The sequence below is a fragment of the Mustela lutreola genome, chromosome 3 (assembly GCF_030435805.1).
Source record: "Mustela lutreola isolate mMusLut2 chromosome 3, mMusLut2.pri, whole genome shotgun sequence".
Taxonomy (NCBI): domain Eukaryota; kingdom Metazoa; phylum Chordata; class Mammalia; order Carnivora; family Mustelidae; genus Mustela; species Mustela lutreola.
The window spans coordinates 154,298,011-154,324,551 of NC_081292.1; the positions used below are offsets into that span (position 1 = coordinate 154,298,011).

Here is a 26,541-nt window from a genome sequence, read left to right on the forward strand (position 1 = left end):
AGGGATAAATACCAAGTAGTGCAATTGCTGGGTCATAGGGTAGTTCTATTTTTAACTTCTTGAGGAAACTTCGTGCTGTTTTCCCAGAGTGCTGTACCAGCTTGCATTCCCACCAATAGTGGAAGAAGGTTCCCCTCTCTCCACATCCTCTCCAACATTTGTTGTTTCCTGCCTTGTTAATTTTTTCCATTCTAACTGTTGTAAAGTGGTATCTCAATGTGGTTTTGATTTGAATTTCCCTGATGGATAATGATGTTGAACATTTTTTTCATGTGTCTGTTAGCCATTTGTATGTCTTCTTTGGAGAAATGTCTGTTCATGTCTCCTGTCCATTTTTTGACTTGACTTTTTGTTTTTTGGGAGTTGGGTTTGAAAAGCTCTTTATAAATCTTGGATACCAGCCCTTTCTTTATCTGTTATGTCATTTGCAAATACCTTCTCCCATTCCGTGGGTTGCCTCTTAGTTTTGTTGACTGTTTTCTTTACTGTGCAGAAGCTTTTTGTCTTGATGAAGTCCCAAAAGTTCATTTTTGTTTTTGTTTCCCTTGCCTTTAGAGACGTGTCATGAAAGAAGTTGCTGTGGCCGATGTTGAAGAGGTTACTGCCTTTGTTCTCCTCTAGGACTTTGACATTTTTTTTTTAAAGATTTTATTTATTTATCAGAGAGAGAGAGTAAGCACAGGCAGACAGAATGGCAGGTAATGGCAGGCAAAGGCAGAGGGAGAAGCAAGCTCCCTGCTGAGCAAGGAGCCCGATGTGGGACTCGATCCCAGGATGCTGGAATCATGACCCGAGCCAAAGGCAGCTGCTTAACCAACTGAGCCCCTCAGGTGTCCCTTGACATTTTTTTTAACCACAATATTCTCCCTGAGGTTCTATGAAGAGCCCAGTTACCATCCTCTGTCTCTTGTATTCAATTGTGGTTTCCCAGGTGGAAGCTTGGGTATAATAGTGCTTGGGGATTTTCACCCCCCGTCGTCTTATAGCTCAGGAGCTTCTTCTGCTTGACAGCCTGCTAGCTTCCAGCTCTCCTAACCTGAACCACAACCAGCAGTATTTGTATAGTGCTAAATTACACTTCCAGTTTTCTTCCTTTCTTGTTGCTTTTGATCCCTGGTGGCCAACATAACTCAAAATGATGTGTTAGAGGCTGAAATCTAAGCAAGCTGATAGCTCTTTCCATGGGGCCAACAAGTGGCTAGGACAGAAAGGAGTGAGTGGAATAAAGTAAAGGTTTGTACTTCTGTATCTCATCTTTATTAATGGAAGTTGTTAGTATCTCATTGTAAAATGAGGCTTCCTTTAAAAAAATTGATTGTAAGTGAGCAAAATGTAAATTCAGTATTATTACATATATAAATACACTGGTAGTGAGAGATACAATAAAACCCCTGTCACTATTGATTTTCAGGAACAAGGAGATATATAAGAATCTCTCTGGGTTTGTTTAGAAGCAATTCAGGGCCATGCTAAGTCTCTCTTAATTGTGAACTTATACAGCTGGACACTCATGTTTAGTTAGTTTGAGATATTTTTAAAATATCAACCTCTGAAATAACCTCTGAAATGGTCTGATTGCCCTTGAACCTTATTCAACTGATACAATTATTTTATTAGAAACTTCAGTGCTATAACAGAACAGATTGGTATCAACATAGATATATGACTGCGAACCTTACCTAAGCCTCCCACATTGGTTGCAATGCTGTTATTTCTCTTTTGTGATACTGCTCTCTTGCTCCCCACAGTAACCATACCAACCTCCCTATCCTCCTCTAACTTCTTACCCTACCCCCCATTCTCCTTCCTGGTTCTCATCAGATGACCTTAGTTCTTACTCATAATGAAAACAGGATCCATCAGAGGGAAGTTTTGACAATTGCTCTTCCATAACCTCTAAGCCTACCTAGGTCTATACCCATCTTTTTCCCTCCCCCCGTTCAACCTTCTCTAAGCTGTATCTCAGTGTTTCTCAAAGTGTGATTCCCATTATAGCAGCAGCAGCAGCATTCCTTGCAAGTTTGCTAGAAATGAAAATTATCAGCAACACCCCCCAAACAACTATATCAGAAATGCTTGAAGTGCAGCCCTGCAATCTGTTTTAACAAGTGTTCTAGGTGATTTCAATGCCCACCATTCTACTGCATCCTTCTCCATTAGCAGTTAAACCTTCTTAAGTCTTTTTTTTTTTTTTTTTTTTAGTTTTTATTGAAATTCTAGTTGGTTAACTCGTATGGTAACTTTGGTTTCGGGTGTATAATTTAGTGACTCATCACTTACATATAGCACTCAGTGCTCATCACAAGTGCCCTCCTTAATACCCATCACCCATTTAGCCCATCACCCATTTAGATGGGCTAAAAGGGTGATGGGTATTAAGGAGGGCACTTGTATTATGGAGGGAGGATCAACGCTCAGTTTGATTTTTGTAGTTAAAAGTCTCTTACGGTATGGGACGCCTGGGTGGCTCAGTTGGTTAAGCAGCTGCCTTCGACTCAGGTCATGATCCCAGCGTCCGGGATCGAGTCCCGCATCGGGCTCCTTGCTTGGCAGGGAGCCTGCTTCTCCCTCTGCCTCTGCCTGCCATTCTGTCTGCCTGTGCTTGCTCTCTCGCCCTCTCTCTCTCTGATAAATAAATAAAATCTTAAAAAGTCTCTTACGGTTTGCTTCCCTCTCTCTTTTTTTTTCCCCTTCCCTAATGTCCATCTGTTTTATTTCTTAAATTCTACATATAAGTGATATCTTATGGTGTTTGTCTTCGAATGGCTTATTTTACTTAGCATAATACACTCTAGCTCCATTCACGTCATTGCAAATGACAAGATTTCATTCTTTTTGATGGCCGAGTAATATTGCATTATGTATGTATACCACATCTTTATCCATTCATCCATCAATGGACATTTGAGCTCTTTCCATAATTTGGCTACTGTTGATAATACTATATACATGTTATAAACGTTGGGGTGAATGTACCCTTTGAACCAGCATTTTTCTATCCTTTGGATAAATACCTAGTGATGCAATTGCTGGGTCATAGGGTAGTTCTGTTTTTAACTTTTTCAGGAACTTCTGTACTGTTTTCCAGAGTGTCTGCACCAGTTTGCATTCCTACCAAAAGTGTAAGGGAAACCCGCTCAAGTCTTAAAATAACATCTTAAAAATAATATATCACCTTCATAGCCACTTCTGTCTCCTGAAAACAGCCATGTCTTTTACTCTCCTCCCCCACCATAGATAGACTTCTCAAAAGAATTATCTATACTTTACCTTGCTTTCATTCCTCAGTCCACTGTCTCTCCTTGACTTCTATGACAATGCATGCCTGATCTCCATTTTCACAAACCATTCATTCATTCATTCATTCTCACAAATCTGTATTGAACACCTGCTATGTGCCAAGTTTGTGCTGGGATTGTAACCATGAACATGAAAGATGAAAGTCATATTGCCTGTCCTAATGAAGTTCACACTCAAGTAAAATACCCAAATTAATATATAATGTTTGATAAGTGCCACTTTAAAAAAAAAAATGGTGTTATCAGTAAGAAATCTAATTTAAATTTGTAAGTCAAAGAAGGTTTTTCTGAGTATGTTGTATTTAAATCTCTAGTCCAAGAGATGAATAACAGTTATCAAGATGGAAAGTGAGAGGATGAGATATCCACCTAGAGGTGCATGGTCCATGGGAATGGTCAGCACTAGGTTTATAGGCAATAAAGGAAATATATTATTTGAATAGAACTAAAAAATAATAATAAAACCACCTACAGGTCAATCTGCTTTTAACTCACCATGCACATGCACTGACAGTTCTATACTGTCATGTTGCATGATAAAATACTCTCACCTGTCCAAGGGTGACTGCTTCCCTACCTTCACCCCCAGTGTGCCACTAGCCAAATATCTGAAGACTTTGAGGAGGGAAAGAGGTTACTAGGAAAGACAATGTGGCAAGAGCACAGTCAGAGAAAGAGGAGCAAGATGTTTAGGAAAGGTTGGCAGAGGCCAATTCAACCAAAGGCATGATAATTCAAGGTGCTCTAAAGGTAAAGATTTACCTAATTCTGACCATAAATGGAAGCTATAATGGGATCTTAAGCAGTGATATGATAATGATTTAAATATTTTTTAAGGATCACTCTGAATTCTTTATGATAAATGGCTTGGAAGAGAGCAAGAAGGAAATCCTAGAGACCAGTTATAAGGCCCCAGAAGTAGACTCAAGGAGAGTGGTGACTTGGGTTAGGTAGCAGAAAGTGGGTTGGAAAATAGATGTACTGAAGATCTAATCTGGAGATAGACTGAACAGGATGTGGTTCTCAGGAACACAGCTGAGCTGAAAAATGAAAACGTGAAGCCTTTTATCACTTACTGTAGGATATAAGCAAGAGCCCCAAATGGGAGGAAACACCAACTTCTCTTGCTCCGTTTTTCCTTATGGAATGGCACACTGGTCAAGGGTCAGAAGGATCAGCACAGACTGTTGAGAGAGCCCTCAACAAAAGCCTCTTCAGTTTTGTGGACTCTGGGGCCAAGGGTTTGTTGAAGGGGAAAAGCTGGGAGTGGAAAAGGACTGGGTACTGAGTCAGAGTGGTGAAAAGTGTCTTCAGGTTTCCCCCTCTGACACCCCCCAACCTCAGTAGAGGTAACCAAAGAGGATGTCATTCCAAGGCCTGAGAAAAAGAGGCTTAGAAATGAAGGAGCCAGAGCTAGGAAAGTGAAGAGCATGATGGGCGAGGGGGCCCTGAATCTTTGACTGAAACTCCCTCCAGAGACTTTAGTGCACTGTCTATGAGCCATGTCTGATATGGGAAGGGAGACTCCCCCCCATGAGGTCTACCAGATAAAGCCTTTGTAACTGACTGTGATGAGGCCTGAAAAACCACATACAGATTTTTTTTTAAATATTTTATTTATTTATTTGACAGACAGTGATCAAAAGTAGGTAGAGCAGCAGGCAGAGAGGGGGGAAGCAGGCTCCCTGCTGAGCAGAGAGCCCGATGCGAGGCTCGATCCCAGGACCCTGGGACCATGACCCGAGCCAAAGGCAGAGGCCCAACCCACTGAGCCACCCAGGCACCCCTCACATACAGATTTTTAACCAGGAGTTGGATTTCTCACTGGTAAGGACAGACCTGAAGAATAAGCGAGAAAATTAAGTGTTAATTAAGACCCCAGTTTTCTGATATGCATAGCGAAGTTAATGGAGATACAGATTTGGAAGAAACAATCAAACATTCAGACTGGGACATGTTATATATCAGTCAATCATGTGAGATGTAGACTAGGCAGTTTAGACACAGAGGTCTCTATATACCTGAGAGTTGTAGTAAAGGGACTTAGAGGAATGGGTTAGATAGTCTAGAATTTGTGTAGAATAGAATGAAAGGGGACTCAGAACCAAGTCTTAAAACCTCAATATTTAGTTTGAGCAGAGAAAAATGAACCAGCAAAGGAGACTGAGAATAGGCAGCCAAATTGGTAGAAGGGTAGCCAGGCATGTAAAGGCAAGAAAAGAGAGTACATCAGCCAACCCAGGGAGCTCAACTTGCCAAATGCTGCTGAAGGGCTTGATTTAACAAGATCTGAAACTTAAGTGTTTGCTGGACTTGGCAACATGGAGATCACTGATGGCCTTACCAAGTATACTCTAGTTGCCAGATTGAGTGGGTTAGAGTAAATTTAAAAAAAAAAAATAGAAGAGGAGGGAACATTTTCCAATTCATTCTATGAGGCCAATATTACCTTTATACTGAAACCAAACGAAAGCATCACAAGTAAAGAAAACCATATTAGAATCAAGAATATGTTTAAAATGCAGGTTCCTGAGTCCTACCCCAAACTTACTAACTCAGAATCTCTGGGACTAAGAATAAGAAATCTGCATTTTCTTCACAAGATGACTAAATGATTTTTAGGCACATTGATATTGTAAACACTCCCCTGCCCCTTTCTTACGGCCTGAACTGTCTTGTCAGATGAACAGGGCTGAGCTGATGTCTGTCAGCACTCACTGTGATGTCCGTCTCAGGGATGGCCAAGCATTTTAACTGAGACAATCTCTAAGGATTCATTCTCAGTGGGGAAATTTCAGACACCAAGGCAAGATGATTATTAAAATATTCCTTCCCCCTTTATTTTCCTTTCCTTCAGTTTTACTTGGTGATAGTTTTGTCTTCTGCCCTCCTTCAATCTTCGATCCTTTTATAAATACATGTATCAGTCTGAAAACTATATAGACAATTTTAGATTATATGTGGTTTAATAACTTTTGGTTAACTAACTTAGTTCTGGGGAAAGCAGGTTGTGATCAGACATGAAAACAGACTTTCTACATTCCCAAGGGAAATATCTAAGTATTAAGAGGGGGGAAAAACAAAAAATATTTTATTGTCAAATAAGTTTGAAGTATAACCAAATAAAAATTGAGCTGTTTCTTTACTACAGACCTTCTCAGAGCCTTTACTATGCTATTGTACATTTTGAATTTACCAGGGGATGTTATTTACGCATTATGTCTCAGCTCCTCTTGAAGAGTTCATGAAGTTGTCTTACTCTGTAGATTACGCTTTGGGAAATACCATTCTAGATTTTAGCAAATTGCCTGTCCATCAGTTACACTCAGGATGTAGCATGTTTCACATTTTCTACATTCTGCAATTCTTTGGCTGAGTTTGATTTCAGGTAATTACTTAGGTTGTTTATTTCACCTTGGGATTTGATTTAAAATTTTACCAAAATCTTTTATGCTAAGCAAAATAAGTCAATCAGAGAAAGACAATTATCATATGATCTCTCTGATATGAGGAATTTGAAAGGCAGGGCGGATGGCTGTAGGGGGTAGGGAGGGAAAAAATGAAACAAGATGGGATCAGGGAGGAAGACAAACCATAAGAGACTCTTAATCTCAGGAAACAAACTGAGGGTTGCTGGGGTTTGGGGGAAGGGATAGGTGGCTGGGTTATGGTCACTGGGGAGGGTGTATGCTATGGTGAGTGCTGTGAATTGTGTAAGACTGAAGATTCACAGACCTGCACCCCTGAAGCAAATAATATATTATATGTTAATTAAAAAAAGAAGAAGAAGACATGCAAGTAAATGAAATGCATTTTCCGGGATTGGATCCTCAACTAAAAAATTTCTTTAAAGGAGATTATTGGGAAAATTGGCAAAGTCAAAGTATAGATGTCATATCAGATAAACTAATATCAACGTTAAAAAAAATAATAAAATTTTACCAAAATCACCCAAACTAGGTCTTTATGTTCTGTTATTTCAGTAAACTTCAAATTTCAGATCCATGTTTCCCACTTCATTCAATTTACTTTTAAGCATACTATGCAATGTTTTACAAGTACATTTTGCTTCTCTTCCTTTTGGTTGAAAGAACTTTATCTTTAACTGAATATCAGTGTTTCTGTTCTCAATGTTTATTTAAACACTTGTGTTCATTAGAAACTTATATTTCACCTATATCCCTTTTATTCCACCTAGCATTTTGGTATTTGAGGGGGAAAGGCTTTTTGAAACAACATTTGCATGTGTCTCAAATACACATTTAAATTCACACAGCTTTCAGTATAAAGTTCTAAATGACTGCTTTTTAGAGAACGCAGATGCCATTTTTGCAAATACTTCTTTTCTGTTTCCTTCTTTTAAAAATGCCTTCTCTTATTTCCCAGAAAGGATGGGACCTTCTTTTTTGATAACTTCTTAAATTTCCTTTAAATCTTGAAAGAGTTGAACCATAAAGTGCCAGTGGAATAACAATTTATATTTCATCATAAAGACCTAATCAAGAATAAATAAGGCACTGAAGTTTTAGAGGTTGAAGTTGGAATCATTCCATTCAAATTCATCTTAGAAATGCATTGTTGTATAGATAAGTTAAGATTATAGTTAATGTTTTAATGGGCTTTGTTTTCAGCATCCTCAGAGGTGGGTTGTGATGCCATCTGGGAGAAGGAGCTCAATTCACACATTTGCTACCAATTCAACCTGCTTTCCTCTCTTTCCTGGAGTGAGGCACATTCTTCATGCCAGATGCAAGGAGGAGCTTTACTAAGTATTGCAGATGAGAATGAAGAAAATTTCATAAAGAGTAAGTAGATGGATGATGTACCCTGATATTAATGCAATTAAAATGACCTTTAATAGTTATGTCCAGGTAAGCAAAAATACATCTTGAAAAAAAATCCCTTAGATAATGTTTTCTTTTATTAGTATGGTGCCAACTCACACCCAGAATTGTGACCTGTCCCCTGGGCCATTCCACTGGCACCCAGACATATCTTCCCTATTTTCTCTCCCTGGGAGGAGAGAAGATGAGTCCCCAGCAAGGAACCCAGGACAATTTGCAGCTCTAGCAGGTGGATCTGGGAGACTTCCAAATTTAAATACAAAATTCTGCTCTGCTGGAGATCTTAGCTATTCAGCTTCCATTAATAAATAATTAAGTCATTTATTAATGAAACAAAATCTCACCTATCAGTGAATATGCACAGATACTAGGCCTTCTCATGGATGTCGAAGAATTTAAAATTTGGTTGGAAAAGCAAAAGCACACACATGTTAGCTAACAGTATATGACAATAATATGTCAAAAGAGTTGTGCCAAGAGGTTGAGTCTTGGGTTTTACCCATCACCTAAACTCCCCTCTTACTTCTCCTTTATAGATTAAATCTGTTTGTAGGTATGTTTACACAGCTTTCCAAAAATTTTTAGAAACATTTGAAAGTATCACAAAAATGAGTAACGCTTATCAAAAGTTTCTGACTTTTTTTCAAATTTTATTGCACGTGTAGCACATATTTATTCTAGAATAATTTTTAAATTTCAAGTATATAGAAAGAAAAATATTCCATAATTCCACAATCCAAACAGAACCATGTTTTTCTGAAAAAATATATAAAGGCATGCGTACATATATTGTATATATGAACAATAGTTTTGAATAAATGCATGAATGATAGGAGCAGGGACCACAGAACCATCTGGTTGGGTTGGACTCCTTCCTCTACCACTTCCCAGCAGAGTGACCTAACCTGTCTGTGCATCAAATTCCCCCCCATCAAATGGAAGTAATAACAGTGCTACTTGTTGGCAGTGTGGATTACACGTTATGATGCAGGCAAAGTCTTAGAAGGGTGCCTGGCACACATAACAAACATTCATTTTGTGTTAACCTTTTAACAACTACACACGCAGTTTGATAATATGCTTATTTCATGTACCAACATATAATAAGCAACTGTCTATGTCTAAAAATAGAGACAAGCATCATAATCTTTAGTGAGTACATAGTATTATAGGTTAGGAATAATATATGTATCTAGCCTCCTATTATTAGATAGTGATAGATAAAATTATTTATTTTATTTTTATTTATTTGTTGCTATCATAAATCATCCCTGCACTTACCTTTGAGCCTAGATCCCCGATTATTTCTCTGTAAGTTTGTGAAGTAGATTCACTGGGTGAAAGAGGAAGCAAGTTTTGGAAGTCATTAATACTTTGCAGAAGAAATATAACAAATGCTTGAACAGCACAAGTTTGCCCCTTTGCCCACAGACATGCAAAAGTAGGAAATTATGGTCAAGACTGATTTGAGTGAGTCATACTTCAGGAAAACACCAATTTCCAATATCATTATTAGCCTGTAATAGTTTTTACAGAAAATTTTTCATAGCATGTATGAATTATCATTGTTATCTATCTTGACTGTCAGGATTTCTAATAAGAAGGTTTGGACTTAGTCATCAAACTTGAATAACGATGAAAGAAATAAGATATGTCAGAGACTTTGATTTAAATACCACAATTCTATAATTAGATTTCAGGTATTGCTTAGGGAGACAGAAGTCTATTCATAAAGATGGAACTCTGTTCTGACCAAGATATTTTTTAATGATGATCAGTCTAGTTTCTTGCTAATCACTGGTGAACATTAATTAACTATGATATAAGAAATTATCTAAGCTGTCACAAATGCCAAGAAATATCCAAGGGAATTTAGGTTTGAGTTTATCACTACAAAATTGTGAGCCAATTTAGTTGTAAAGCTAAAGAGCTGTTTTTGCATATTGCATGGAGCGCTGGGTGTGGTACATAAACAATGAATCTAGGAACACTGAAAAAATAAAATTAAATTAAAAAATAAAAATATAAAAAGCTGGTTTTTTAATCTTAAACACAATTTATAAATTACCCAGTGATTTTTTTTTTAAGATTTTATTTATTTATTTGAGAGAGAGACAGTAAGAGAGAGCATGAGCGAGGAGAAGGTCAGAGGGAGAAGCAGACTCCCCGTGGAGCTGGGAGCCTGATGCGGGACTCGATCCCAGGACTCCGGGATCATGACCTGAGCCGAAGGCAGTCATCCAACAAACTGAGCCACCCAGGCGTCCCTACCCAGTGATTTTTATATGTATTGTTAAGTGATATGTGTATTGTCAAAACAACTGTACAGAGACCATTCAAAATAACTCTACGATAAGAATAATTGCTATTTAAGTATTTTCATTAGGTTATTTGAAAATATCACTTGACACTGATACAAAATGCGAACATTTCTCTATCTTGTCACTCCATCTTCCCTGCCACCTCTTGTCATCATGATACCCATTGTATGATTTAATCAGATAGTGTTACTGAAGGGACTAATCAAATCAACATCAGAAAGAGACGCTTGTGTAAATGCCAAGGAGTTTTTGGAAGGGTGGGACCTGTGAATGATAACGCTGTTTCTGTTCAGGGATTTCTGAGGTCTCAAAATTATAAAGCCCCTTTTTCTCTTTCCTAAGTGGAGTGGATTCTTTCAGTTTTCCACCATTGAACTGAAAGGCTCAATCACAGAGGATGCTTAGGCTTGTCATGTGAATACAATGATCTTTATAATCTGGGTGATCATATAAATTATGATCCAAACTGAGAGTCTTCTGAGAGTAAAAGAGGCTGTGAGTTGTAATTATTCTGAAACTACCGGCTAAACTGTAGGTTTTCCTGACAAACTGGGATAGTTTTGGACCCTATTCGTAAGTCAACTATCAGGGCCTGAGTCTCAGGCAGGGCCCCTGCATCTGACTCAAAATATATTGGATTCTGAAGCAGATGAACCATGAAAGGAAGAGAAAAATTCTCCCTTTTATAGATTAAAAGATTAAATGGCAACATTTGAAAGTGTCATGAAACTAGTCCCTTTAACTACTTTTCTGACACTGTTTTCCAAAATTTGTTCTATAATAATTTGGGGGGGGGGGCTTTTAAAGGCTGTGCTTTAATTTTTTAAAATCAAAATAATTGAAATATAATTGTAGACCATAATATACACCAGGTAGATTCTTTTGAAATTATTGTGGCTTTCTTTTTGGCATTATATATGATCAGTTTTGGTGAATCCATTCTCTCTTTGGGCAGCCATAATCCCAAATCCAGAAACACTATTAACATTTTAATTTAGTAGATTGCATTTTACCCTCATGTTAATAAAACTTTCTAATTATTTTAAATACTTAAAAAGCATCATAGACAACTGTAAAATATTTTTTATCCAATCGGAAAAATAGCCATCCCTGAATTTACATCACATACTTCTCCCTGGTTGGCTTTCTACGTTTCGGGCTGACTTTTTTGTTGTTTTGTTTTCTTCTGTTTTCTTTTATGCTAGAATCACTTTTTAGAATTCAGACAAGCCCCCTCCCTGCTTGCTTTAGCGTACTTTCTTAAGTTTGAGGACTTGCCTCCATTCACCAGCAATACTTACCTGCTTTTCTCTTCCTTGCCAGGTCCCTAAAGAAAAGCTTCTTTACATTGTTCAATTCTTTAGCTGTGAAATACTTCAAAAATATTGAAAAGTGCAGAAAATTTTACGTGCACACACATACACCCATTACTCAGATTTAACATTACTTCTTCCTGTTCCATCCTTGCTTGGAGCCTATGGTGGCCTCAGCAAGCTGGAATCCTGGACCTTCAAGCTAAGGCTAGAGTGGCTTTCCTGTACATGTCTTCCTCCGCCATTTAAAACTCTTAAGTGCAGGAGCTCACACAAATCAGATGGTCTCAATCAAATTCACAACCATGTAGTCTTGGGGGATTGAGGATCATTGAGAGGCAGCACTTCCAGATGCTTCGATTAAAGCCTTCACAGTCAAAGAATTGCTTTTGGTGAGCCTTTAGGAAACTTCTGTGTTTCTCAAGATGGCAGAGGCTGACTCTGTTACTCTGAAGCTTCAAAGTGGGGTTTAGGAGCACTTGGAACCCTTTGTTATGAACTGGAGTTCACTTATGACTGCGTCCTTCAGGAATAGTAAAACGAGAAAGAAGTGTAACATGGTGGGGAGGAGGTTGTTTGCGTATGTTGAAACTTGGTATTTCTCTTCATTTCAGAGCACTTGGGCAGTGAAGCTGTGGAAATGTGGATAGGTCTGAATCAGCTGGATGAAAATGCTGGTTGGCAGTGGTCTGATAGAACACCGTTCAACTACCTGAACTGGAACCCAGGTACCTGCTTTGTTTCTTGTGCCTTCGACAGGTGGCAATATTCCAACCCCTTACACAGCAGCTATTTCTCACGTATCTATGAGTCATGTTATTTCAAAAGTGGTTTATAAACATTTTTAAGCTTGCCTGAACTCCCGGTAAGGCAAGATTTTCCAGACAAGAAAATGGAGGTCAAGAAGGTAAGCTATTTAGCCAAAGTTGCAGGAGGATTGGGTTAGAGCCAAGACTCCTGTCCACTGTTTTACAAATAGCAACAAATTGCCAAATATTTCTCTAAAACAATAAAATCAGCTCTTGCTACCTTTGGGAAATCATTTCATTGTCATGTACGGACTTCAACTGCAAAATCATAAATATAATATAACATCTTACAGGATTTGCCATACATGCCAAAGAGAAAGTCTATCTCCTTGATGTTAAAAACTACATTTATATATATCGAATATATCATATTTAAATAAATAAGATGACACTGATATATATGAAACTAACTGATTTTGCCTCTGACATTAAACATACACTGTATTTTCAGAAATAAATTTTGAGCCATTTGTTGAACATCAATGTGGAACATTTAATTCATTTATGCCAAATGCCTGGAGGAGTCGGGATTGTGACTCTATCTTGCCTTATATATGTAAAAAATATCTAAACCACACTGATCAAGAAGGGATTGGTAAGTGTTTTTACTTTAAGTTGTTTTTATGAGTTGCTTATCTGTCCTCTGAATCTATTAAAATTCCTTTACATTTTTGCTAATAATTCATAATTTAGGACTAGTTTTTATATTTATATAAATAAACATAGGCAAATAGATAATATCTATTATTCCAAAGGCACCATGAATTTAAAAAATATATTTTTTAGTTTTCCTAAATTTTTTACTAAAAATCAGAACAAAATGACCTAGACATTGAAAACATTGTCTGCTTCTTTTTTTTAAAAAAGTTTCCATTCTGGGGTTCCTGGGTGGCTCAGTGGGTTAAAGCCTCTGCCTTTGGCTCAGGTCATGATCCCAGGGTCCTGGGATCGAGCCCCACATCAGGCTCTCTGCTCAGCAGGGAGCCTGATTCCTCCTCTCTCTCTCTCTCTGCCTGCCTCTCTGCCCACTTGTGATCTCTGTCAAATAAATAAATAAAATCTTAAAAAAAAAAAAAAAAACTTCCCATTCTTAGTTGTTCTGCGTGAGATAAACAAGATAAGCTTTCTTTTCTATTCTAGCTTTGAGCTTTATTTATGGGTACCTTGGAATTAAATATAAATTAGGACATGGTTTTATAAAATTCTTTTACTTCATTGATCCCTTAGTACACTCTGAATCTCTTATTACCCTCCTCCTTGAACTGACATACAAACTTTTATATGCAACAAAGCCTTAAATACCACCTAATTACAATCTAATACCTGAAGCCCAATTATTGGTTTTTAAGGTCTAGTGGCTCTTTTTTAGTTTCTGTGGGAATTAATGTCTTCACTCAGAATGTAGAAATAACAATATAACCATATTTAAAAGAATCATTACCAGAATAATTAGAAACAGCTCCAGATTTCAAATAATGAGCTGAGTTATTCTTTCTAAATATTATTCCCTACAATCAGATTTTAACTTTCATTTTCCTTTAAGTGGCTAAGCCCAAGGGTGGAATAAGGGAGTGTAGGGGAAAGAAGCGTTGTGCCATTTTTTTATGTGGAGTTTTTTTCATTTATGTCAAAAACATGCTGAAATTGCTATCGCTCTTCGTTTTCCATCCGTTCCTTCTTCCCCTGTCCATTTCTTCCTTCTTCACTGTTTCTTTCTTATGCCTTCCTGCCATCCTTTTTTTTCTCTGTTTTATTTACTCTGGATCTACTCATTGAGATCCAAAGACCACAAAGGAGGGTAATGAAGCTGTTAGTTTGGATTATTTTCTGTTCCGCCAGGTTTAACAGGTTCTTTTGATGAACTACGTTTTCAGGATCCCTAGGCTCTTTGCTTGTCTCCACCCCTGCTTTAATCAGAGAAGCTCCTCTTTCACTTTTTATCTTACCCATAGAGTGAAGTTTAAAAGTTCCGTTTTTAAAAGGGGCTCCATGACTATATTTACTTAGGGTTAAAACCTACTGGAGTAGATGACACCAAAATGTTCTAACATTCTTGGACTGTGATTCTAATTGCTATCAGCATCCCAGAGCAATTTTAAAACAATGTCTCATTTCCCAAATAGCCCTGGAGTTATGTCTAACTAAATTAGTGCTTGAGGGAGGCACTCAGTTGTGGTTAATAAAATAAAGTAAAAATGCTAATCACCAGGTTGAGGACAAGATCCTGGAAAGGGAGAGCCAAAATTTGACATGTACACCATCACCTCCCCTTCCCGTGCCAAAGCATCATGGCACTATTTTCCTGTAAGTCTAACCCAGTGTCCACATGAACCCAGAGGGAAAACACAGACACTTAGACTAAACTAAAGGTGAAAGCTATTTGTCATCTCTGCTCTGGAGGAAGTAACCTCCAGAGATTTTCAAGCTTTTTCTCAGTTGAGGATAAATATCTGCCCCCACCCACATACTGTACATAAAATCTTGGGAATGCCATTTAAACTGTTTTTCATAATACTCCTTTTCCAGTGTTAAAATATTTTTTTTTTAATGCAGAACTCTAGGGGCGCCTGGGTGGCTCAGTGGGTTAAAGCCTCTGCCTTTGGCTTAGGTCATGATCTCCGGGTCCTGAGATTGAGCCCCGCATCAGGCTCTCTGCTCAGCAGGGAGCCTGCTTCCTCCTCTCTTCTCTGCCTGCCTCTCTGACTACTTGTGATCTCTCTCTCTCTGTGTCAAATAAATAAATAAAATCTTAAAAAAAAAAAAAGTGCCTTAAAAAAAATAAAAATAAAAAATAAATGCAGAACTGCTAAATTTTACATCTAGCCGCCCTCTAACTCTTCACTTGGCTTGTGTAACCTTTTCCAAATCTCTTTACTTCTGTGCCTTAGCTCATCTGTAAAATGAAGCACTGAGATCCATTAGATCCTAGATCTAGATCTAGATCATATATTGAATCCTTCTCAACTCTGAAGATCTAGATAGCTTATATATCATTGTTTCATGTGTCTCTGTTTTTCATATTTTTAAAGTAATCATATGTTGATGACAATTTATCTTAAGTCTAATAAGTAAACATTTTAAAAATTGTGGAAAATGACATTATGTTTTGTTGGTTTAAAAAGAAAAAAGTGCCTGGAAATATTATGCAACACACTGTGAGCCTGGCTGGAATCCCCACAGTCATAACTGCTATAAACTTCAGAAAGAAAAAAAGACCTGGAAGGAAGCTTTGCATTCTTGCCAGTCTGATAACAGCACATTGATAAACATGGCTTCATTAGCAGATGTGGAGTTTTTTGTAACCCTCCTTGGAGATGGTAAGTGCCAAATGTCTCTGATTTAAGAGGTATGAATATAATGTAGTCACTATCTTTATTAGTGGAGTTGAAAAGAAATCAAGCTATTTAAAAGTGATTACTTATGGCATATATATCTCAAATTTCTAATGAATATCCAGGAGTGCGAATTCATTAGATTTTTACAAAATATACACTCAGAATTTTTGTAACACCTCACATATGCCAGATATATTAGAATTTTTTTTTTAAGGGGCAAAGATCATTTCCAGAAACTTTTAATAAAAGAACTTAAACCTGTAATTTAGCCTTATGGTCACTACATAGCAGTAGTGTGCTGTGGTCCTGTGATCTCAGCAATAATGGAATTTCTGAGATAAATAATTGAATTTTAATAACTTTAACGAGTGAAAATTTATTCGGTATGGTGGTTTTCAAGCTCTGTGCCACATTCAGGAATTCTGAGCTCCTAGGCCTCCACCCGCCTTTTGCCCATCAGAACCATTCCCCCCACCTATGTCATATATATGCCATAGGATTCTGCTAAAAAAACATTGAAATCACTGGAGCTAGAGTATTTTTTTTTTTAATGAAAAAAAATCTCCAGAGTCTACTCTGGTGACCTTTTGAAAGTTAGGTTTTAGTTTAGAGTGAAAACAAAAATCCTTCTCTTGTCACTTTTTCTCACCTCCTGCATTTGAGATTAAAAGAATCCTGTGGCTGCCTCTGTCTCAATAGGGGCACTTGAACATTTCTCTCAGCCTCCTAGGGTCTTTTCACCTTACCTGGGCTGTCAAACTTTATTTACTTTTCTAGCAACCCCATTGCTCCCATTTTAATGCTTCTAAGAGTTCCTGCTCCTTTTTTCTCATGGCAAAAAAAAAAAAAAAGGCAAGAAAAAATATATTGTAAAGGGCTGTTTTTTTCTTTAAGTGCCCTTTTCCTAATGCAGTTGACCTTGCTATTTTTCCTTTCTCTAGGCAGAGGTAAAACCATACTGTTCAAATCTACTTTTCATATAGTAGCAGAAACTAATTAGAGTCCCAGCAATCTGACTTGCTTTTAAGCTTTGTCCTTGCATTGGCTTTAGATCACACTCTGTCCCACTTCCAACGTCTGTGTCAAGCAGATGGGGTAGTATAGGGGGAAAAGATCTAAGTAGGTATTGTATACCAAGACTTAAACAGCTTTTATTGCATGAATGAATAAAGAAGAAATCATTTGTAACAGGCTCGGTGTGTTATCTCCTTTGCATATAATAGGATTCCTGTAATTTACATTTATCTCTTACAGAAAATGCATCAGAAACATGGATTGGTTTGAGCAGCAATAAAATTCCAGTTTCCTTTGAATGGTCTAATGGCATCTCAGTCACCTTTACTAATTGGCACATACTTGAACCCCAAATTTTTCCAAATAGAAGCCAGCAATGTGTCTCAGCAGAGCAATCTGTAAGTTGGTTTGTCTGTTTAATGCTCACTTGAGGACCATGTTCATCAGGGGTTTGGGCTGTGGCAGAGATGAAGACAGATACAGTCCCTGCTCTTCCTGGGGCTTATATACTAGGCAATAAACGTGTGCACACAGGAAAAACATGGTAATTATATTTGTGATGAGAGCTTTGAGGAAATACATGACATAATGGTGAAAAACTTGGGTTGGGGCTGCTACTTCAGACAGGATAGTCAGGAAAGGCTCTCTAGGAGGTGATGTTTAAGCTGGGACTTGGGCGGGGGGTATCCCTCTTGAGGAGCAGGGGAAGAACATTCTAGACAGCAGGTGGCAGATGGTATAAACACCCAAAGGCAGGATAAGGGCTTTCCACGTTTAATAATAAAAAAGAAGACCAGAGTGGCTTGAAGGTAAAACTGATGAGAGGATCATAGAAGAGGGGGGAGGAGGAATCCAAAAATGTGAGGCTTATAGGCCTGCTATAGAATGACGAAAGGGCTTCAAGGAGATGAAGGGCGTGGTTTGATTTACATTTTAAAAAGTAACTGTGGCTGATACATAGAGAGAGATAAGAGAGAGGAATAATGGAAGCAGAGAAACCAGTTTGGAGGCTACTCCAGTGTTGAACTGGGGTAGTGAATTTAGAGACAAGCAGAGAAATTCAAACATCCTTTGAAGGATAGGAATTGCTGCTAGCTTAGATGTGGGGTAGGTGTTTGGCTTGAGCGACCGCCATGTTTGTGGATGATGGTGCCATTGACCTCTATGGTGAAGGTGTGAGGAGACAATCTGAGGTGTCAGGAAATTACTCTAGGGACTGATGGCTTTTAAGCTCCATTATCCGATTAACGTTAAAGGATTTCTACAGTGTGTGTAACCCCATTGAAAACTGACTCAGTGGAAAATCTTGTTCTTTTCCTCACGTGTATATAGCGGTCCCAGTGGGCTTAACATCACATTTATCTCTATGCTGTAGTCTTTCATTTATCTAAAGCATTGGATTAGATTATACAAAATTAGTTTAATCGCAAGCCATGTGAAGCATTTATTATATTTAGAATAGACTTAATCTCTTTGATCAGATAGCTACTAACCTCACCATTTGAGTTTTAAGTCAATAGGATTTGGTAGGCATTCTTACTCTTTCCTACCATCAGGATACTATACCAAGTGCAGCTTATTAAATGTTACTTAAGTAGCTTGACAAAGTAACTGCCAACCAAACTCAGAAAAGTTCTAAGCACTTACTCTTATGGCCCATTTCATTGTATTATCTTTTAGGCTGTCTCAGATATGCTCAGTAACAATTTAAATGCTAAGGTTGTTCTCAAGTCACATTTGAAGAGGGACAATGAGCTCTCTAAATGTTTGTCTAGGGTCTAACTGCTAAAAGCCATCACTGTTTATTCTATAATATTTGATGCTTTATTGGTTCATTGGTTTTGAGATAATTAAGATGACCTTCATTTCCTACCAATGGTCTCCTTTTTCATTTGATAGACACCGGTATTTCACTTAGCATGTTCACAGAACAGGAGCCAACAGTTGGACAGAAAAATGTATTTTAGAGAGTAAGGACAGGTATTAATATTACAGAATGTGTCAGAACAATGCTGCTATAAGTGTGATATTTGTGTCCCCCTTTCGGGTTGCTCAGTAGCTCCTTAAATAGTAGATGCATAAAAAGTAACATTTATTACCTTGACGTAGAGCTCAATATGAGTATAATTACTATAATTAACAAGTTACCTAAGCGTGGTTGATGCCTAATTTGAATGTGAGAGACTACGAACCTGTTTATTCATTCATCCATCCCTCCAATTGTTATTAAGCAACTGCAGTATGCCTGACACTATCCTTTGGGTGGTTTGCTGGAAGCCTGGGCAGGGGGGCGCTCCAGAGCTGTTCTTACAGATGAAGGACAGTATTCATATTCCCCTGAAACCCTGCTTGCCTGAGATACCACTTAAAATTTGAATTGTATGCTTTTAGCCTAAAGGTCTGATTTGTGTTAAAATAACAAATCCTTTGGGAGGATAAAATTTTAATCTGTTAGCAGTTATTGTATTTCATTATTAATGTAGGATGTTAGAGCAGCCGTCTGCAGAACTAGAAGACATGAAAGTATCTGCCTGTCATATAAAGAAGAAATGGAGCAGGGCTTTGGAAAATTAGTAATAAAGAAGGACATTGTGGCTTAAACACAAAGTTCAGCTATTATAATGTTATCTAGGGTAATTCATCGTAGTTTCCAGGCATTCCCCCAGCATCAGGTTTATCCATTAAATAACAAAGTATTCGGTTTTACACTTAGAAGTGATTAAAGAGAAGAAGCAGCATTCTGACTTGGTCACATCCAAGTTATTCTCAAAGCGCGGTCCCCAGGTCAGCAGCATCGACATAACTGAAACCTTGTTAGAAATGCAAATTCTTAGGTCCTACCTAATCTATTAAATGAGACACACTAATATGAGGCCTAGTCATCGGTGTTTTCGTAACCCTTCCAAATAATCCTGGTGCACAGCAAAGATTGAGAATCGCAGCTCTAACCCATCCTTTTCAAAGAAAAATTGAGAGCAGCTTAATGTAAATCCAGGCTGAGCCTGGTATTAAATCCCAGTTCCAAATTTTACTGACTGTAGAACCTTATGCACATATTAAATCCAACCTTTAAAATGGGAATAATAATGCCTATTTCATAGTAACATTGAGATTATATATGACAATCACCCAATATTGAGCCTAGCACACTATCAAGAAACATTAATGGCCCCTCTTCTCCTGCCTGCCAATCTGGGATTGCGTGTCTTAGAATTGTTCATAGTCAGGGCCTCCCACTCCCATGGAGAGAGGGAGAGAGGCCCTTCTAAGGACCACACAAAGTCCTGACTCATTACCCCATCCTGAAACACTTACCATTAATCATATTTTTATTCAAAATAACTGATGTTGTCTACCAGCATCAATCATGACGTGTATTCATTCATGTTGTAACATTTTTCCACTTAGGAGGGACACTGGAAAGTTAAAAATTGTGACGAAACACTTTTTTACATTTGTAAGAAAGCAGGCCATGCCCCTTCTGACACCGAATCAGGCTGTCGAGAGGTAAGTGCTGCTGATGTTTTGTTCAGTGTAGTGAGTTCATAACTGGAATAATTTCTTCAACAGCAACTTAAAGTGAATCCCTCTCCCTCTCACGCCTGCCTTTGCTTCCTCCTCCCTCTCTTTCCCCCTCTCTATCTCTGTTCTTTCTTTCCTTCCCCCACCTTTTTTCTGATCTTGCACAGCTTTTTTTTTTTTTTTTTTTTTTTTTTAGCAAACCAAGCGATTATCAGCTAGGGCCATATGAAGGATTTACAGCTGCAAAGGATTGTTGCTCCTTCAGTCTAAACTACTTTTCTTTTGAAATTATAAACCTAAATGATTCTGTTATACCATCTGTACAAACAGTGCCTGCCATCTGATGCATCTCACAGGTGGTTTTCCTACTCTTCCAGTGAAGACCCTCAGAGTGAAAAGAAAAACATTCCTTCGATGGAGAGTGCACTTTTGCACTAAGAGTGCTGCCTTCCATTTCTCTCTTCTTAAACTTAAATATTTGAGTAGAGTAATGGCAAGAAGTGCGTGTTTGCAATATATTTATTATTTGGGAAAGAGATAAGAAAAATACTTTCATATTTTCAGTAATAAATGATTCTTGGTACTTAACATACTTATTTTCAGTACTTAAAGTAAAAAAATACATAGTACTTTAGATTCCGTTAAAAGGTAGACTTCTGTTTTAAATTTCTTAAAATACATTCAATATCCTGCATTAAAGTTCTCAACACATGCTCTCTCTCTTTCACACACACATACACAAAACCAAGGAATTTGGGTTTAAATATTGGAGATTTGTATGCATCTCAAAAACTTCCCAAACCTGGATTTTTATGCAATTTTTAATTATTTTCTCTTCTAATTCAGTTATTTATGTTTTTACTCTTCTAATCCAATTATTTATGTTTCAATGAAGTGATAACCCATCTTTCCAAGAAACTGCATTTTATTCATTAGTCAGTGTGTAAACATAATGAATTACTCTTCATCCTCTAGGTCAATAATACCTATGCCATAACTGACATACTACCAAACATCATATCTAATCATTATAATTCCTGAATTACTTAGAGCTGATTGCTGATCTAATTTCTATCTGATCAGAAATATTGAAAAAAAAAATATGCCTTACTATGGTTTTTCAAGGCAACTCAACATGTTGCATTTGTTGAAAAGGAAATTAATTTCTTAAACAGCAGAAACAGAACTGACATTTTATTCAAACATTTGTACACTGCTTAATAAATTTGAAGTTCAGAGCCAGCTCTCTAACTTTATGATGAAAGTCCTGTTAATTTCTTTATGTATCAATCTGTGAATATGGTTTCAAAAGTTTCCTTTTCTTTAGCCAACTGCTTCATGGCACTTTTCTAAACAGTCTGTACATGCAACATCAACTTAAAAAATATTTCTCACAGGGGCACCTGGGTGGCTCAGTTAGTTGAGCATCTGCCTTCAGCTCAGGTCATAATCCCAGGGTCCTGGGATTGAGCCCCACACTGGGCTTTCTGCTCAGCGAGGAGCCTGCTTCTCCCTCTCCCTCTGCCTGCCACTCTCCCTTCTTGTGCGCACGCTCTCTCTCTCCATGTCAAATAAATGGAATAAAATATTTTTAAAAAATAATAAAATATTTCTGGGCGCCTGGGTGGCTCAGTGGGTTAAGCCGCTGCCTTCGGCTCAGGTCATGATCTCAGGGTCATGGGATCAAGCCCCGCATCGGGCTCCCTGCTGAGGAGAGAGCCTGCTTCCTCCTCTCTCTCTCTCTCTGCCTGCCTCTCTGCCTACTTGTTATCTCTCTCTGTCAAATAAATAAATAAAAATTAAAAACATATATATCCTTTAAAAAATAATAATAATAATAAAATATTTCTTACACCACACATAAAAATAAACTCAAAATGGATTAAAGACCTAAATGTGAGACTCCCAATCCATAAAAACCCTAGAAAAGAACAAAGGCAGTAATTTCCCTCACACTGATAATAGAAACATTTTTCTAGATATGTCTCCTAAAGCAAGGGAAACAAAATTGGAAGTAAACTATTAGGACTACATCAAAATAAAAACCTTTTTCCAATGAAAGACACCATCAATAAAACAAAAAGGCAACCTACTGAATGGGAGAAGATATTTGCAAATGGTATATCCAATGAGAAGTTAATATGCAAGATACATAAAGAACTTCTACAAGTCAACACCTAAAAAAAAAAAAAAAAAATCCCCAAATAATCCAATCTAAAATGGGGCAGGGGACCTCAGTAGATATTTTTCCAAAGAGGACATACAGATGGCCAAAAAACACATGAAAAGACCCTCAACGTAGCTCTCATCAGGGAAATGCAAATCAAGACCCCAATGAGATATCACCTCACACCTGTCAGAATCTCTAAAATCAAAAACACAAGAAATAACAAGTATTGGTGAATATGTGGGGGAAAAGGAACCCTCATGCACTCATGCACTGTTGATCGGAATATAAACTGGTACAGCCACTGCACAAGATAGTAAGGAGGTTCCTCAAAAATTAAAAATAGTTCCTCTGCTGGGTATTTACCCAAAGAAAACAAAAATATGGGGCACCTGGGTGGCTCAGTGGGTTAAGCCTCTGCCTTTGGCTTGGGTCATGATCTCAAGGTCCTGGGATCGAGCCTGTGTTGGGCTCTCTGCTCAGCAGGGACCCTGCTCCCCGCCCCCACCCCAATGCCTGCCTCTCTGCCTACTTGTGATCTCTCTCTCTCTGTGTCAAATAAATAAATAAAACCTTAAAAAAAAAAAAAGAAAGCAAAAATACTAACTTGAAAAGATACATGCACCTCTCTGTTTATTGCAGCACTATTTACAATAGCCAAGATATGGAAGCAACCTAAATGACTATCAGTAGAGGAATGGATAAGGAAGATGTGGTGTATACACACACACACAACACACAGAGGAATATTACACAACCATTAAAAAGGATGAGATCATGCAATTTATACTAACATGAGTGGACCTACAGAGTATAATGCTAAGTGAAATATAAATCTGAGAAAGATAAATACCATACGATTTTACTTACATGTGGAACCTAAAAAAAATCAATAAACAAAAAAGCAGAATCAGACCTATGAATACATAGAACAAACTGGATGGTTGCCTATGGAGGTGGCAGACAGTGTTGGGCAAAATGAGTGAAGGATAGTGGGAAATAAAGCATTCCAGTTGTGGAACAGATAAGTCACAGGAATGAAAGGCACTACATAAAGGAGGAAATTTTTTTGGTAATTTCAAGGCAAAAAAAAAAAAAAAAGAATTTTTTCCCTCTTAGTTTTTTGGGGTTGTATAATATGAGCAATTGTTTCAGTACTGGCTGTCATCACCATCATGTAAAATGAAATGGTGCCTCATAGACAAAAGATACTCACAGATACAGTCAATTATTCTTCCCAATTTCATTGTGTGGACAAAGGCTTGTAGTAAAGAGGCTTTGTTTTTCTGGTTATTACTATGCCACAACCCCCCACCCCCCACCAATTTTCTTGAGCCTGTTCAGTACTCAGATTTTTTACTTTACTAAGCAGCCTGTGATCTGAAAACTACTAATGAAGAAGGAATACTTTGTTAGAAAGGTCAAATTGTCAGCCTTCCTCTGCCTGTCCTTCCAAATACAAAAGCAGTCTAACCTCCAACCCCATCTGGAGTGATCCAGGGGGTTCTGGCTGGAACTGTCAACTACTCACACAGATAAGGTTATGGGGAGAGGTTAGAAGAATGAGTTCAGAGCCCATCCTGGCTGGCTGGATGTGGAACTCCTGTGGTCCACACCTCATTTAATATGTTTTGAACTAAAATAGCTGAGTTCTAAAATAAGGTTTACTTTAATTTACTACAAGACTGAGACCTTTTATAAGAAATATAGCAGAAATCATTTTATATCTGATCAAAATCTGGCAAGTATTGGCATGACACAGAATAAAGTGTATTTTAAAACTCATGAATGCAAAAAAAAAAAAAAAACAACAACAACAACAAAAAAACCTGGTGAACACATAAAAATAGATAGATGCAAGAGATGTGATTTTATAATATTGAAAGAAAAAGGACTAAAATAACTCAGCTGAAGTACAGAAGACTAATGAATGCATGTCTCCTGTAGTATATGATTTTAAAGAACAGAGCCACCCTTCATTGCTCTCGGGGCGGAGCCATGGAGCTACACATTTATCATTTTTGTTCAAGTGCCAAAGCTTGCTTTCTTTCTCTCTCAAAGGATAGCCAGTTGATTTTAGAATTTTATACACACACACACACTTTAGCCAGTTTCTATTCAGAAATATTATGATGCAGCTAAGACCATCCTGGATTACATTAGAATTGGGTTCCAGACCAGCTTGTCCACTGGCTTGTGACTTTATCCAGTTCTCTAACCTCGATGAATCTTAGTGGGATATCATGAAATAAGCAATAGGAAAGAAAGTTGAAAAAATATACACTATTATCTAGATACATATGTCTTCATTGCTCATATTGAGTTCCTGGCTCTATTTAAGATCTCTGCCTGTACTGTGTCCCTTTGATTCTCAGAACAACTCCGTAGAACACTATTATTATCTTCATTTCACACACGGGAAAATTTAGACATTTAGAGACTAAATAAAGCTTCACGGTAGTAGAGTCAATATTCAAACCCATGCATTCTGCCTTCAAAGCCAACATTCTTAATTGTTACCATCCTGTAGGAACCATGAAATTCTGTAAGTCTGAACAGAGAGAAAGAAAGAGAGAATCTTGAGTGAGTGTCCCCTTTATTTTCATCTGTTTTAGGTTTTTTAAGATTACAGGTTAATTAAAACTTTTAGGTTTTAATCATTACTTAAATATAGAAGTGTCTGTAGCTAATGGCATTATCAGATAGGATACATACAAAGATTTCAAGAGAAAAATTCAAGTTTTGACTTTTGAGTGAGAAAACACAAAAACTGATTTTGCTCTTTAAATCAGATTATGTCCTTAATTTTCTTATTTCATTTTTTAAGGGATGGGAGAGACATGGTGGATTCTGTTACAAAATTGACACTGTCCTTCGAAGTTTTGACCATGCCTCTAATGGTTATTACTGTCCTCCTGCCCTTGTAACCATTACGAACAGGTAAGATAGAAATTTTCTATCAGAAACACGACTGTACTTTTTTGACAGCAGTGCTCCTGGGATGATAAAACCTAGCCATAATCAGTAACTTGTCAAAATCTAAAGTGTACTGTACATTAGAGTATTAAATTCTTTAAATTATTGATTGAGATGAATTTAAATCATATAACATTATTCTTAAATCAATTTGTGAGTAATAAAGAGCAAATTTAAGATGACTTTTACTTTCCATAAAGCTTTATTAATTATTTAGCTTTGCTAATGTATTCAATTGTATTTAGATTTTATCCAAAGGCTTATATTGAAAACAAAGTATGTTATTTAAAAATTATGTTTTTAATGTAGTATGTGTAAGTAATGTGGAGTTTTTTAAAAGTATAGCTATAATACATTATTTGTTAATAAAAATTTAAAAATTTTTAAAAATAAATTAAAAATACAACGTGATAATGCATGTCAAAGGCATAGTACGTGGCTTTGGCTATGGACTCAATAAATGTGAACTCTAACTGAAAAAAAAAAGTATAGCTAAAATGTGGAATATTTTCAAATGCTTCCCCATTGCTTCTTAGCTCTATATTTGCTTAGATGTAGACTTCTCTGTGCACAGGTGTCTTCTCCATACTAAGAGAGAGACTGTGTCCTTTTGACACTCCACAGAATTTGCAACATAGTATAGATTTGTAATAGGGAATAAAATACCAACCCCTGAAGTGACCCGAGTGTCACTAACAATGCCAGGAGAACAATAAGGGAAATTGACTCCTCCAAGCTGAAGACAGAAACAAGGTAGAACCCTTCAGTAATTGCATGGGAACTTATACCTGCAAAGCTAGCCACTTGCTTTTTTACTGAGGCCACTGCCTTTAGAAATATCCACTGAAGCCACGGAAAGAAGACAATTGACACTAGGGTTTCATCCAGAAACATTTCGGACATAGGTCTAACCTGTAGGAGGAATTATTGCTTTCTCTCCT

General features: G+C 37.4%; 1 protein-coding gene across 3 annotated transcripts in view; it reads left to right on the top strand.

The window, feature by feature from the left end:
- PLA2R1 (phospholipase A2 receptor 1) overlaps nt 1-26,541 on the top strand; it is a 124,426-nt gene that overhangs the window by 31,461 nt on the left and 66,424 nt on the right. For all 3 annotated transcript variants that reach the window (XM_059167211.1, XM_059167212.1, XM_059167213.1), the window contains 7 exons: nt 7,931-8,104; nt 12,392-12,505; nt 13,038-13,181; nt 15,709-15,903; nt 17,176-17,333; nt 20,344-20,442; nt 25,452-25,564. In XM_059167211.1, the coding sequence (XP_059023194.1) occupies nt 7,931-8,104; nt 12,392-12,505; nt 13,038-13,181; nt 15,709-15,903; nt 17,176-17,333; nt 20,344-20,442; nt 25,452-25,564 (997 nt within the window). The remainder of the gene's footprint in view (nt 1-7,930; nt 8,105-12,391; nt 12,506-13,037; nt 13,182-15,708; nt 15,904-17,175; nt 17,334-20,343; nt 20,443-25,451; nt 25,565-26,541) is intronic.